The 14,919-nt window shown below is 42.7% G+C and overlaps 1 protein-coding gene across 1 annotated transcript in view; it reads right to left on the bottom strand.

Annotated features, from left to right (window-relative positions):
- LOC308516480 (WW domain-containing transcription regulator protein 1) overlaps positions 1-14,919 on the bottom strand; it is a 75,334-nt gene that overhangs the window by 24,942 nt on the left and 35,473 nt on the right. Inside the window, exon 2 of the mRNA XM_081087445.1 lies at positions 9,445-9,647. Coding sequence (XP_080943571.1) covers positions 9,445-9,647 — 203 coding nt within the window. The remainder of the gene's footprint in view (positions 1-9,444; positions 9,648-14,919) is intronic.

Here is a 14,919-nt window from a genome sequence, read left to right as displayed (position 1 = left end):
GGCAGATGAGGAAACTGAGGCACTGAGAAGTCAAGCAACTTTCCCACGATCTGGCTCCAGAGTCTGTTCTCATGGCCACAACGCCAACAGTGTGGCAGACAGAGAAAAGCCGAGGGCTGAGGTTGGCAGACCTCAAATTTTTGGCCCTTTCACCTACTGGCTGTGAGACTGGAACAGGGTATTTCATTGCTCTGGGCCCGTTTTCCCAGCTCTGATATGGAAATACTGACCCCCACCCCTCAGACAGTTTAGAGGAGGATTTATTGAAACAGCTCATTTAACTCTTGAACACAGTTAACTGTCCTGAATTGGGAAAGCGATTGAACTGCATGGTTCTACGTTCTTTTTCAATGTATATATGGGTGGAGCTAGTGCCCTAGGAAAACACAACACATCAAGCAAAGTTATACTTTCAGATTTTAAAGGCCAGTTTCAGAAAGATCTGGAAAGCTGCTCCTGGTAATCCACTCCTTCCTTCCTCCACCACAACTTTACTTTGTCTCTAGACCCAGGCTGGAGTGGAAAGACTGCTGCAAAGTGAAGGCTTTGAGACTCTCTCTCACAGTTTTTGGTTGAGGTTGTGGTCATCCATCTAGCTCCCTGAAATGAATAAGTATATGTAGGTTTAAAAACACCCTCTCCTAGCCCTGGCTTGTTTGGCTCAACCTTCAGACTGAAAGGTCCCGGGTTCAATTCCGGTCAAGGGCACATGCCCAGGTGGCGGGCTCGGTCCTCAGTGGGGGTGTGCAGGAGGCTGCAAATTGGTGATTCTCTCTCATCATTGATGTTTCTATCTCTCTCTCCCTCTCCCTTCCTCTCTGAAATCAATAAAAATATATTTAAAAAACAACAACACCCTCTCCTAATAGCTGGGGGAGAGGGTGGTGATTAAAGAGCTGGAGGGTGAAGGTGTGAAAATACTGATTTGTCAGTAAAAGGAAGCAAACCCCAGACCTCCTCCCCTCCAGCTCCCCAGGGCCTGCAGCTCACCCTCAGAATAAATCAACAGCAGAGTGAGCAACTCCACAACAGGTGAGGGCCTCTGCAGCCAGTCCGGGGCTGAGGACGGCCTCTGCCATGGCTCCTGCCTCCCTGGAATATACTTCAAAGAGAAACAAATGACAATAACCTTTTCCAAGGGTGTCCTGCTTGATATAAGTGTGCGTTCCAGGGATTCCAGAAAAATGGAAGATTGGATTGTTTTAATTATAAAGGGTGGGGTGACTAGAAACTAATGAAAAAATGAAGACCTTTTGAAATCCTAACATTAAAACAGTTATTCCCATGCAGAGCAGCGCCTCTCTCTGCCCAAAGGCTGAGGCCTTAGAGGCAGAATGCTGAATTATTCACCTTCTTCATAGAAAAATGCCTGTGCCAAAGGGTTCTAGAAACCCACTGTCACATTTTCGGGAGCCTCCCTTCTTGAAACACTTCATCACACGCTCAGCTGCCAGAACTGCCGCTATGAAAGAACAACGGGAACCCTAGCATTTTCAGGAAGACAATTAGAGTCCGTACTATTATACACAGCCTGTTTGTTGCTCTTTTAATTCAGGATGTATATAACAACATTGTGTTATTATATAATCTCTGTTGTTTCTGAGAATCACATAACGGAACACATTATAATTTAGATATTATAATAGCAGCATAACTTCCATGACACTCTCTTTGCTTAAAAAAATAGCTGAATGGACCTTGAAATGGAATAGTTCTTCATACTTTGGTGATCTCATTAAGACCAGAAGTTAGCAGCTGCTTTTCCCTTCGTGCAAATTTGGTGAACCTATGTTTAAAAATGTGTTCAATTTATAACATTTTCTAAAGGGTCCTTTTAAAAAGACTGGAATTGATATTATTTTTTTCAAAAAAATGAGAAGATTTTAGAAAATGGATTATTTCTGGGACTTGTGGGCAAACCAAACACTTGACGGAAGGCGGAAGAGCTCTGTGAGGAAAGGATCCAAGTCTATCAGCTCACCGCTCTGCATTCAGTGTCCTGAGCATGTTGAACAATGAATGAATGAATTTAGAGAGCCAGGCTGTTCTAGAGGGATTTAAAGGTTGGTGGAATCACAGTCAACCCTGAAATATAATTCTATAAAATGTTTTTTTAAAAGTTAAATTTTAGCTCCTTTTCTAAAGGAAAGACTTTATAAAATAGCCACCGCGTGTGCTTCATGACCTGCTATGATATGACACTTTTTAACCTCTCTAAATAGCTATTCTTCACATGACAAAACACAGACCTCAGAACCTTCACCCCAGACCAGTGCTGCTCACAGCTGGGTGTGTCCCTCCCAGCACCCTTGGTCAGGAATGGCTGTGAGAAGCCCGCCAGCTGGCCAGCAGGACCCGGTAGTGGTGTTCAAGCCTAAGAGAAATCTCTGAGACCAGCCAAAAAAATTCCACAGCCTCCCGCCCAAACCCTCTGTCCTCCTCCTTGTTGCCCTGGCAACCAGAGGCCAACCTTAGTCAGCATTTTTGTTTGACTGAGCTGCATTCTTCTATCCACTGAGCCCTCATCAAGGAAAGGATGGAGTTAAACTCAGTCCTGAGCTTGCTTGAGAAAAATACCGGTTTCTCAACAACGCAGACCCCAAGAAGGGGCCCTGGGGACTGACAGGAAGATTAAAATACTAGAGACAGAAGCCCCCACTCATACCCCCGGCTTCATATTTAAATGAATAATACACATGAAAAGAAACACTCTCCTCAGATAAAGGTCTGAGTCTGTTTCCATGTAAAGGAATTGTTCTCTCAGACAGGCAAATAGGGACTGAGAAGCCTGTTTCTCAATTTCTTACCAGTTACTAAAATTTTCCATTTCATTAGGCAAAGTTGCAAACATGTCCTTTATAATACTGTGTTGAATTTTAGGCTGTAAAAACAGAATATTCTATAGTCATTTTAGGCAGGTGTGGCTCATGTAATCTTAAAATATACGTTTAGCCTTGTTGTAGAAAAGATTCCAGGCAGCTTAGAATAGACACAACCAAAGTCACAGCACAATTTCCATGATACAGAAAATAAAGTGACTGCCCAATGCATTAGATGACAAAACAGTAATGTGATATGCTAGTAACTGTGTTTTAAATAACAAAGTACACACACAAATCCATACAAAGACTAGAAAGAAATCACATCTTCATAGTTACTCTACCTAGGTAAGAGCATGAGTGATGATGTTCTTCCTTGATTTTGAGTATGTTAAATATTTTTATAATGAATGTGTTTTATGCTTGCTATGATTTTATTTACATACAGTTCTGAGTTTTGACAAATACATACCGTTGTGAAACAGCCACTAAAACTAAGATGTAGAACTGTGCCATCACCCCCCCGCCCCCCAAATTCCCTAGTGCTGTCCCTTTGTAGTCAGGCCCTCCTCCCTCACCCCTAACCCTGGCAACCACTCATCTGTCCTCTGTCCCTATTGGTTGCCTTTTCCAGAATGTCATATAAATGGAATTATATAGTATGTAGCTTTTTTGGGGTCAGACTTCTTTCACCTAGAAAAATGACTTATTTTGTCTCAATTAGGAAAAAACAAAGCACTCAATTATATTTTTAAAAGTTAAAACTTTAGTTTTCTAATTAATAAAAAAAAAAGAAAAAATATCCACAAACTGAATTCTAATTCCTTTTCTAAAAATATGAAGATACCAAGAAGTACAATTTTAACTGAAATTGCTCTTTCTAGGGTTGTCACTGCTCTGATGGGCCCAGAACTGCTTCATAGCCTTTTGGGAAATTTAGCAAAAATCAAACTCTCATTATCAGGACCAGTGGAGAAGGTCTTTCACGAAAGTTCACTCTGCACAATGTCTGTGATAGATGCCTGTTGAAAGCAGGGGAAGATCTACTTTCTTAAAAAGGTAGTGTCCTGGGATCTCCCCCCCCCCCCCCCCCCCAGTGCTGGTGGCACCCCTCTACTCAGAGCACCTAACACATTCTGAGATAATTCACCAATTATCAGATACAAGTAGTTCAACTCTGTTGCTACAGCAGCCAATGTTTAATTGTAGAAGCAAGCCATTTTTAATGAAACTGCTTCACTTTAGAAGGTTCCTACCTGGGGGAGATAGCAATCCTCATTGGCTCTTTGATCCTAATTCTGTAGCTGTTCAATAGCTTGGCCTGATGGGCCACTGAAGAAAATAAAGAAGCATCCTGCACTCACATTCATAAGCCTCTGTGCTTGCCGGTGTCTGGTCTCTGCTCCAGTAATAAGAGTCAAAGATGGGAGCCACCTGGATTCCCTAAAGTAGGGAAGTGTATGAATTCCCTCTCTGGACAATGATTAGATTTAATCATCTTGTCCCCTCTGCTAAAATATAACTTACCTGAGGGCAGCCATGTCCCATTTATTATTTTCCACTATATAAATGTTGGTTGAATAAAGGATTGAGGAGATACAGGAAGGAAGGAAAAATATTTTTCCATTATGTAATAATGGAGGGTCACTTTAGAACTGAAGTCAAACTTTCCTCAAATCCACTTTGTTAATATCCTGACATGATTTCAGTGACAATGAGTTAACATTTGAGCCCTTGGGATTGGGAGGTGTACATTAGATTGTGCAACGAGGACTGAGAAGTGGTTTTCTCCATGGCACAATATCATCAAACTCTATGCCTAGAGATGAATGGCATGGAAGGAAGAAGCAAGAAGAGGAAGAAGAAGGAAGAAAAGAAGAAACAGAATATTTATATAGCACATAATTTATAAAGAGCTTTCACATTTATCATATATGTAAGAATAATAAAAATATACAGGAGTGGTGGAACCAAGATGGCGGCATAGGTAAACACCATTGATTGCTGCCTCACACAACCACTTCAAAAATACAACTAAAAGATGGAACGGACATCACCCAGAACCACAGGAAGGCTGGCTGAGGGGAAATTCTTCTACTAGAAGGAAAGAGAACCACATACTGAGACTCAGAGGAGGCGCAGTGCGGAAAATACAAAGGTGCGGAGGTGTGCAGAGCAGGCTGGCGGCTGAGGGAGCGGCTGTCGTTTTCAATCGGGAGAGAGGCTCAGGCTCGGAGCTCCAGTACTGGGCGAGTCTCTAGGGACCCAGAATCAAACGGGAGAAGCGGGACTGCCTGGCATCAGTTGGAACATGAGGGCAGCTTTCTCTCCGAGGTTTGCAGCGGTTGCTGGGACTGAGAGGCAGAGCCTCTGGGGACGGGACTGAGAGCAGCCATAACTGCTCCCTCCACCCGCCCTGTTGATCCCATGTGACCAGCCCCGCCCAAGCCCTGCACAGAGCCATTTGCTGAATAGCCTCAGGCAAAGGCTAGATTAGCACCTCCCCAGAGGACAGAAGTTTTCCCACTGCAGACACAGCTGATTCTCACAGCCAGTTGGCCTGGAGGTCAAATCCCCCAGGTATTAACTACAACAATCAAGGCTTAACTACAACAAGACTGCACACAAAGACCACTAGGGGGTGCATCAAGAAAGCACAAAAAATGCGGAGACAAAGAAACAGGACAAAATTGTCAAGGGAGGATATAGAGTTCAGAACCACACTTTTAAGGTCTCTCAAGAACTGTCTAGAAGCTGCCGATAAACTTAATGAGATCTACAAGAAATCTAATGAGACCCTCGATGTTATGATAAAGAACCAACTAGAAATTAAGCATACACTGACTGAAATAAAGAATATTATACAGACTCCCAACAGCAGACCAGAAGAGCGCAAGAATCAAGTCAAAGATTTGAAATGCGAAGAAGCAAAAAACACCCAACCGGAAAAGCAAAATTAAAAACGAATCCAAAAATACGAAGATAATGTAAGGAGCCCCTGGGACAGCTTCAAGCGTACCAACATCATAATTATAGGGGTGCCAGAAGAAGAGACAGCAAGATATTGAAAACCTATTTGAAGAAATAATGACAGAAAACTTCCCCCACCTGGTGAAAGAAATAGACTTCCAAGTCCAGGAAGTACAGAGAACCCCAAACAAAAGGAATCCAAAGAGGACCCCACCAAGACACATCATAATTAAAATGCCAAGAGCAAAAGATAAAGAGAGAATCTTAAAAACAGCAAGAGAAAGAAACTCAGTTACCTACAAGGGAATACCCATACGACTGTCAGCTGATTTCTCAACAGAAACTTTGCAGGCCAGAAGGGAGTGGCAAGAAATATTCAAAGTGATGAGTGCCAAGAACCTACAACCAAGATTACTTTATCCAGCAAAGCTATCATTCAGAATTGAAGGTCAGATAAAGAGCTTCACAGATAAGGAAAAGCTAAAGGAGTTCATCACCATCAAACCTGTATTATATGAAATGCTGAAAGGTATCCTTTAAGAAGAGGAAGAAGAAGAAAAAGGTAAAGATACAAATTATGAGCAACAAATATGCATCTATCAACAAGTGAATCTAAGAATCAAGTGAATAAATAATCTGATGACCAGAATGAACTGTTGATTATAATAGAATCAGGGACATAGAAAGGGAATGGACTGACTATTCTTGGGAGGGAAAGGGGTGTGGGAGATGCGGGAAGAGACTGGACAAAAATCGTGCACCTATGGATCAGGACAGTGGGTGGGGAGTGAGGGAGGAGGGTAGGGTGGGAACTGGAAGGAGGGGAGTTATGGGGGGGGGAAAAGAGGAACAAATGTAATAATCTGAACAATAAAGTTTTAATTAAAAAATTTAAAAAAAAAATACAGGAGTGTGATGATTTCCCAGAAATTGTGGAATAAATTCGTCTACTTATTAAATGTGCTAAGCTTCCTTCCTAATCCAGAGATAGAGCATAAGAAAGCCTCCTTTGAGAGAACTGCATGCCTACAGGACAAGGCCCTAGTGAAGATGGGCTACATAATCAGGGCCATCCTGCAAGCATGGGGAGAGCAGGAGTTACTAACTGCCCGGTGAGCCGATGATGTGCAGGCAGTTGTTGATGCCGAGGACAAGAGAGTGGGGCACAATGAAGAGAGGAAAGTTCACATTTCTACCAGATGCTGGAAGGTAGCTAACAGCTGAGCCAAATATCACTTTTACTGGCAATCCATCCCTGCCTCTGCCCTGGCTTAAGTGCAAATAGTGAAGTAGAAAAAAAACCCACCAAAAAACACACAAACAAAAAACCAACAAGTAGAAAAACCACCAAGATGATAGACATAATCCACACCTGAAGCATCAGGCATCTTGACAAATGCCCCAGAAAACTATTATAGACCACTCCAACTACTATATGGCTTTCAGTAGTCTCATCAGACCATTTTTCCTATATTCCATAATAAAAGTAATGAGACATCAACTATCCATTTCATCTCTTCCTTCTAACCACACACACACACACACACACACACACACACACACACACACGGTCAAAGCTGAACTGTATGAGCCTCTGTGCAAATCCAGACAGCTCTCCTTCCCTGTCCTACACAATGGAATGCACGCTATGAGGCAGCAAAATGCACCAAATGCCACAGCCTCTGGGGATCAGCATTAAGGAACTTGGTTGGCATTTCTGTAATAGGAACCATCAATAATACATTCTGGTTCAAAGGCACTTAGGGTTGGAATAGAGGAAACAATTTAGGGCGCTTTTCCCCACCCCTTTTCAGAAATACTTTCTGTGGGAAAGAAGGAGTTGGGGCAAGAGAAAGAGAAGCAAAGAAAGAGGCAGAAACTGAGAAACAAGCCTTTGGTATGGCTTTGCCTAAGGGAAAAAACTCAGTAAAGCTCATTTAAATCTAAAACTAACAGAAAACTTACAAATGTTCCTAAAATAATATTGTTTAATTTATTCTACATTATAAAATAGAAAAATTATTCCAAATGGAATTCTTATCCAAAGACAGAAAACAATAATGTAATTATTTCCCTTCTGAGAAACATGATACTGTTTATCTCAAAACAACATAAATAACCGTTACCTGAAATAACTATGAGTTCAGACACAAATCCTCAGAGTAAAGGCACAACTGTAGTTACAGAGTTCAGTGGAACAGTTCAAATGAACAAAAAGAACAATTTGTGTTCATTTCCCTCATTTTCAAAGGCTCTAAGGAATTATTTTAATTTACCATGTTTATAAAACCTCATGCAGCTTGGATACTTTATATCTTTTAATTTATTTGATGAGAAATAGATTCCGTATATTTTTTAAAGTATCAGCTGTAATTAAAAGAGAAAATAGTGTTTACCCTAATGCCCCCAGTTCCCTGCAAGAAAGCTCTCTAAACCAATTATAACTTCTTACTTCCTTAAAAGCCAGTGAAAGGAAGCTACTCATGTATCTGGCTTCATGGGAGTCATAAAGCAAAGTTTGAAGAATTAGAACAATAAATGAAGCTTTCCTCCCCAAAATGTAGCCAGCAAAATTTATGAGACCAGAAAACATGTGCTGCATTAGTTTAGCAGCTCATGTTTTGTCTTGGATAGGCCAAGCCACAGAAGCAGGGGAAACATGGGTTCCTTCAGGGATTCTCCTTATTCAGTTTTTGAGGTACAGCCTTGAGCCTGACCTAGAGAGAACACACAGGAGCAGTCTATTGACTGATCAAATGAATAAATGAATGATCAATGCCAAGACAGGTTTGCAGACCACTCTACCAGAGTCCACATGCAAACCATTTTCCTTGCTCATTCTCCCTCAACCTCCCCTCTTTATCATGCTCCACAGCAGATCAAATATGGTCGCAGATTCTTTGTCATTTTTCCACAGAGCATCCTCTGCTACCTGCTCTAATCTGTAACTGCTTTGACCAAGAGAATATGGCAGACCTGACTCTGAGTTCCAGAGCCAGGCTCTTAAGGACACTGGCCAGTTCCATTTTCTGTCTTTTGGAACATTCTCTTGGGGAGACCCAAGCTGCTATGTAATATGTGCCATTACTCTGAGATAGCCATACTAGAGATACCATAGGTAAACGTTCCAGGCTTTAGTCCCAGCTAAGCACACTTCCAGCAATCCTGACTGTGGTGCCACACGCTTGAGCGACGCCATCTGGGACCCTCCAGACTAGCCTGTCCACCAGCTGAACACCACTCAGTGACCTCAGTCAACACCACATAGAGCAAAAGCACAGTCCAGCTGAGCCCTGCCTAAATTCCAGACCCAAGATGTGTGTAATATCATAAAATGGTTACTGTTTGAAGTCATTAAATTTGGGATAACGTGTTACAAAGTAATAGATAATTGGAATATATTCCTTCTCTCCTTCTAAAGCTAGCAAAAGCCAAAGGCAGCCATGCTAGTGTAGCTAGTCCTGTACTCAGGTGGCTCTGCAGATAGTGCAGGCAGAGGCTGGGACAAGAAACTCATTCTACTTGAGAGGTCTGGAGCAGGGCATTGGGCCTCTAATGCTTCTAGAGGAGGATGTACCCTAATGGCTAGCAGCTACTAGCCAACAGCTTTGGCAACAAGGCCACAAAGCGCCACCAAGCACCTTGGAAGACATACCTGCCTCATGAGCTCCTCTTGACGCATTCGAATCCTCTCTCTCTCCATCTGGATCCTTTGAAGCCGGAGTTTCTGCTGCTGCTGCTGCTGAGTGGTCAGCGCGTTGGGCATACTCAGGAGCCCCGCTGCTGGGTTCTGAGTAGGGTGGTTCTGCTGGCTCAGGGTACTGGGTGCCATTTGCTGCTGGTGCTGGTGACTCATCACTGTGGGAGGGAGGAACATAGGAGATCAATGACAAGGGTCCACAACATCTTATCAAAAGGAAACCATCACAATGTTTGTGCTTTAGAGTATAGATTTCTGGGGTCCCTTCCAAAGTACTTCCCTGTCAATCGATACTGTTTAAGTAATTATCACCTTAAATCAATTCATGGAGCCTCAGATACTGGCCCCACTCCTGACTCATTAGTCTCAGGTCTTGTACTCTGTTAAAAATCTTATTTCACACCTTCCCTTTGTCTATAATACATTTTAAGCCTTTCACAGAACATAGTGGTCACAACTAAATTCTACAAAGGTTAGTTAGCACTACATATGGCATCATTTCACCAGGACACCTGGGTGTAGTGCACTTCCTCAGACCACCCGCATGTGAATGGTAGAGCTGCGGAAGCTGTGAGCCTCAGTGCTTGCTGGGTATGCAGCAATACCTAGGGTGAAGGAGAATCCATCTCACATGTAAAAACAGTGCCTGGGCCAGAGACCTGTACGCAGGCAGGCCCCCATTAGTGCTTTGTCTAAGAAGGGTGCCCCAAATAAGTGTGAGCTAAGCTCAGGAACAAGTAAATGATTGAGGAAAAGCATTTCAGTTTTTGCAAAGAGAAAAATTAGTGATAAAAAATTACATTAAAATGTTAATTGTGATTGGATAAAGTCATTAGAAATGTTTTAAGCTTTTCAAGTGTTTTAAGTTTTTCTGTTTATCTGCATTTACTACCATTTTTAATTTTAGCATGTCATACTTCACTTCAGAAGACAATTGAAAAATTCTCTAATAAATTCTATCATTAGCATTCTCACAAAAAAAATGCATTTTAAAAGGTTCTAGTTTTTCTCAAAACAGCTTACCAGTCAAATTTGCTTAACTTCTGCCTGGGCGATATGCTATAATAATGAAAACCATGCTTTTCAGTCTATTTGTTCCTAGGTCAGGGCCAACGACAACAACTTCACACACAGAGAGAATTGGTTTCCTTAAGGAACAATTAATTTCATGGAGGAACTTCCTCCACCTAGGGGGAGAGGGTGTTAAACCATTCTTTTAAAAAAAATGTATTGATACACTCACTTAAATCTTTATTGCGTCCCCCACTCCGTGTATCAGGCAGTGGGCTTGTAGTTGGAACAGATAGCTCCTACCCTCACAAGAACTAATAGGCTGTTGGAAAAAATGTGGGAAGAAATGAGGTGGTTTTTATGTGTGGCTGTGGAACACTAGAATGATAGGCTTTGTAAGGAACCTTGGAGATCATCTAACCCATCCCTTCATTTTATGGCAGAGAAGAGGAAACCCAGAGAGGTGAAGGGATATGCTCTGGTTAGCAAAAGAACTATTTTCAAATTTGCCTCCTGAGACCTGGTCCACCTGTTCTTTCAACTGTCCTTGGCTGCCCTCTGCCTCACCTTAGACTGAAGAACAGGAACAAATGCTCAAACTGAGAGCAACCCTATAAGCATAGGTTGCCTTTGACAGCAAGGAAGTACCACTGAGACAGCAAGTCATCAAAAGCTGTCCAGTTCACAAACAGGAAGGTTTCGAGGAAGGTTTGGCTAGATTGATAGCTCTCTGCTCAATAACGAGCTACTGCAGGGACAGGAATAGTCTGTCCAGAGTTCAGCTTTCTCTCCCAGAATTAAGCCCACCACAAAAAACTCTCACCCCAGGCACCATCCCAGCACATAGGAGGCTCGGAAAATGATGTGATAAGTGAGTGAAAGCACCTGGGCATTTCTTATGTTCTTAGCTTGAGAACAGAAAAAAAAGTCGTGACTGGTGGCAAAATAACTGAGTGTTTCATTTGCATAGCTTGCTAGAGCATAATTACGGTCTCCATTTGAAGGACTGAGGAGGAGGCCAGGGACTGTGCACAAGGGAAAAAATGTTCTTCAATACTTTTTCAAGTAAGACAAAGTCCAACTACCAGGAAGAATTCAGTTCATCAGACCTCTTTCAAGGCAAGGGATGGTGATCATTTCCAGGTATAGTCGTTTGTGAACCTCCTGAAATGCCCAATTGTGTTTATAAGAGAAATGTGTACATAGAATATTTCTATTATCAGAAACCCTCAGGTTAGGAAAAAGAGGCTTGTAAAAGTTTTTGTTGGTAGTTCAGAGGTTAACTGTTAATTTTTATAAATCAGATACTTTGAACATTTTTTAAGAATGACTCAGGTCTGGTAAGTTCTTGATATGACAAATAAATGGGTGCAGAACTGTCTTCAGTGGCCTGAGAAGACTCCTGCCAGTGTAGAAAATCCTGCCCCAGCTACTCAGTGGACTCTCACTCATCTCCACACAGCACGCAGACACTGCTTGGCGCACTTCATCCATGTCTGCGTTCTTATCTGGGGGGTTTAAGACTTGGAGACGAGCTCTTCCAAAGCCACACCCTTGCTGGTTCCAAAGCACCAGCCACACAGAGCCGTCCAAGAGAGGAAAGGTGGGCATGCTGCTTTCTTCCACTTAATTCAGATTTGACCATTCAGACTAGACATCTTCAGTTATTAACTGTAGAGACTGAAAAAGAGCGCAACTTAGACAATGACTTTGTTTTCAAAGTAAGGCACATACAAAACCCAGCAAGCCTGTGTGAGAATATTCACTGCATGCAGTCTATAACAGCAAAAGGCTAACACTTGCCCACCAATGGGAGACTGCGAGCCCTGGGTGAGAGGAGTTGTGTGTGCACTACTGCAGAGAAGGAGGGAGATCTACAGGCACTTCCATGGAACAATCTCTAAGAAACATTGTTTGGAGAGGGAAATCCAAGGGGCAGAACTATTTGTATGAGTCATCCTATCTGTAGTTAAAAAGGGGGGTCTGTGTACGCATACAGCAGAATTCTAGAAGGACACACGAGAAACTAGCAACAGTGGTGACTCTAGAGAGGAAGCTGGGCGTTGGGGGTGGAAGGAGATCTTCCTTTTCCTCTTCTGTACTGTTTGAAGTTTCCCTATGTGCATTTATTATTTATGCAAAACTTAAACAAAATATGAAAGTTAAGAAAACATAAAACAAAACATGGTCATGTATAGATCAAACTCAATATTTTCCTGGTGGAGTGATAGGCGGTAGCCTCAAAATTATTTGAAAAATAACAAATAAGGCTTAGAATATAGTCAAGGTCATCAAAGCTGAGTGCCCACCCCATTCGACTCCTCCTTGTGAACATGTGGAAACCAATACTCAGAGAGCCGGTGAGTTAGTCAAGGTCTCAAAGGGGTCGGGGACCTAGAAACCAGGTGTCCTAACTCAATCTAGGTGTTCACAATTCCACCTGCCACTCTGTTCCCTGGAGCTGTTCCACTTTGAACTGTCACTGAACCTTCTCTGAGACTGGAGCTTGTGGGTGGCAGTTAAGGTTCTTTAAAACCGCTGCTTTTGTTAGCCACTCAGAGACAGTGCGGTAGAGGAGTCCAACACAGACAGACAGAGAGGAGGCCCGCAGGGGCATGGGAAGGCGAAACACCTAAATTTGTGATGAACAAAATACAACTTGGGAAAATATTCCAGAACATTTTAGGGAAAGAAAATAGCTCAGTTTTTTAAAAAAGGGCGGGGGCGGGGGGGAGAGTATCCCAAACACAGTGTCTGAAGCCAAACCAGTTAAGAGCAGACTGCCATTAAATGCCTCAAAAAGGCTAAAGACCGCATCAGTTCTAGACTTTTGCCAGTCCTCACACAAAGGAATAATCCAAACAAGATTTCTCCATTGAAGCAGGAATGAACCAAATCTAAAGCAGACAACGTTTTTTTCCCTTCCAAAAAGTCAGAATTTAAATTTAAATCTACATTTCTCTTTCTCATTGTTTTCATCTTCTTTTCTGTTTTCTTTCCTTTTTCCTTCAATACTTGGCTTTCTGTTCTGTACTTGGAACTCAATAACCATACTCTGCAGCTATATGATCAAATATTTCTCTGCTATTACTCAACAGAATGAAACACCAAGAAACAGCAACTTCACAGCATCTGAGACAGGAACACCCCTTTGACTGAATGACTATGTCCTTGGTGAAGTTAGCAGTCAGCATGGGAATGGGTGTAGAGGAGGGGTGACATGTTGACATGACCCTCTGGTTAATGTTGCCTGGGACAAGATGCACTGTGTACCCTCTGACCTGTTCTAATAACACACTCGGTCACTTCATCTAGAACCCCCAAGAGGAGGCTGAAGGTCAGGAAATTCCCTGGACTCAATTCTAAGCCTGCAAAACATCTGCTATTTAAGAAGCAGACATGGAAAAGGTACAGGTTTCACTCCTGAACTTTTGTCTTTTGCTGCACCAGGGAATACAGCACAACATCTCATAGTTAAAGTGCTTTGGCAGTGTCCCCAAGCCAGAGCTGCAGACAACGAGGGAGGCCAATGCATCAGAGGCTGCCCAGCCTTCTGGAATGTCTGACAAGTGTCCTTTTGGCCTTGGAGAGTCTTAGTGGCTTGCTTTTGTATGTTCTCAGTGTGCACGCATGTGAATGCACACACCCATCCACCACCATACATAAACACACACACACACATACCACGAGTCCCACCACCACCACCAATACACACACACACACACAGACACACAACAACAACAACAACAACGACACACATAGCCAAGTGAGAAAAACAAGAAGTTAGGCTCATGTACAAAACCCATCATGGGCCTGCATGGGGTTGGCCTGGATAGATTATGGAAAAGAACCAATGTGCCAATGGCTAGAAGCCACACCTAAGAGCTAGAAAGACAAAAATTACTTTATTTTCTTCAAGTCCTTCTCCAATTGACATGGGAGTCTGGGGAGGGCAGAGGAATACCTGTAGCTAGTTACACATCTCCCCTCTCATTCTCAGCCTCCTTTTTCCTTTTGACAACAAACTTCTTAGTTGAGGTATCTCTACACCTGGCACTTTGAGTTGAACCTTTAAAATATGTGGCTCAGTGGACAGAGTGTCGGCTTGCAGACTGAAGGGTCCCAGGTTCGATTCCGGTCAAGGGCATGTACCTTGGATGCGGGCACATCCCCAGAAAGGGGTGTGCAGGAGGCAGCTGATCAATGTTTCTCTCTCATCTATATTTCTAACTCTCTATCCCTCTCTCTTCCTCTCTGTAAAAAATCAATAAAAGAGCCCTGACCGGTTTGGCTCAGTGGCTAGAGCATTGGCCTGAACACTGAAGGGTCCCAGGTTCGATTCTGGTCAAGGGCATGTACCTTCGTTGCAGGCACATCCCCAGTAGGAGGTATGCAGGAGGCAGTTGATCGATGTTTTTC

Source organism: Myotis nattereri, assembly GCF_964212035.1.
Source record: "Myotis nattereri genome assembly, chromosome: 3".
Classification (NCBI taxonomy): Eukaryota; Metazoa; Chordata; class Mammalia; order Chiroptera; family Vespertilionidae; genus Myotis; species Myotis nattereri.
This window is presented reverse-complemented; position numbering and strand designations above follow the sequence as displayed.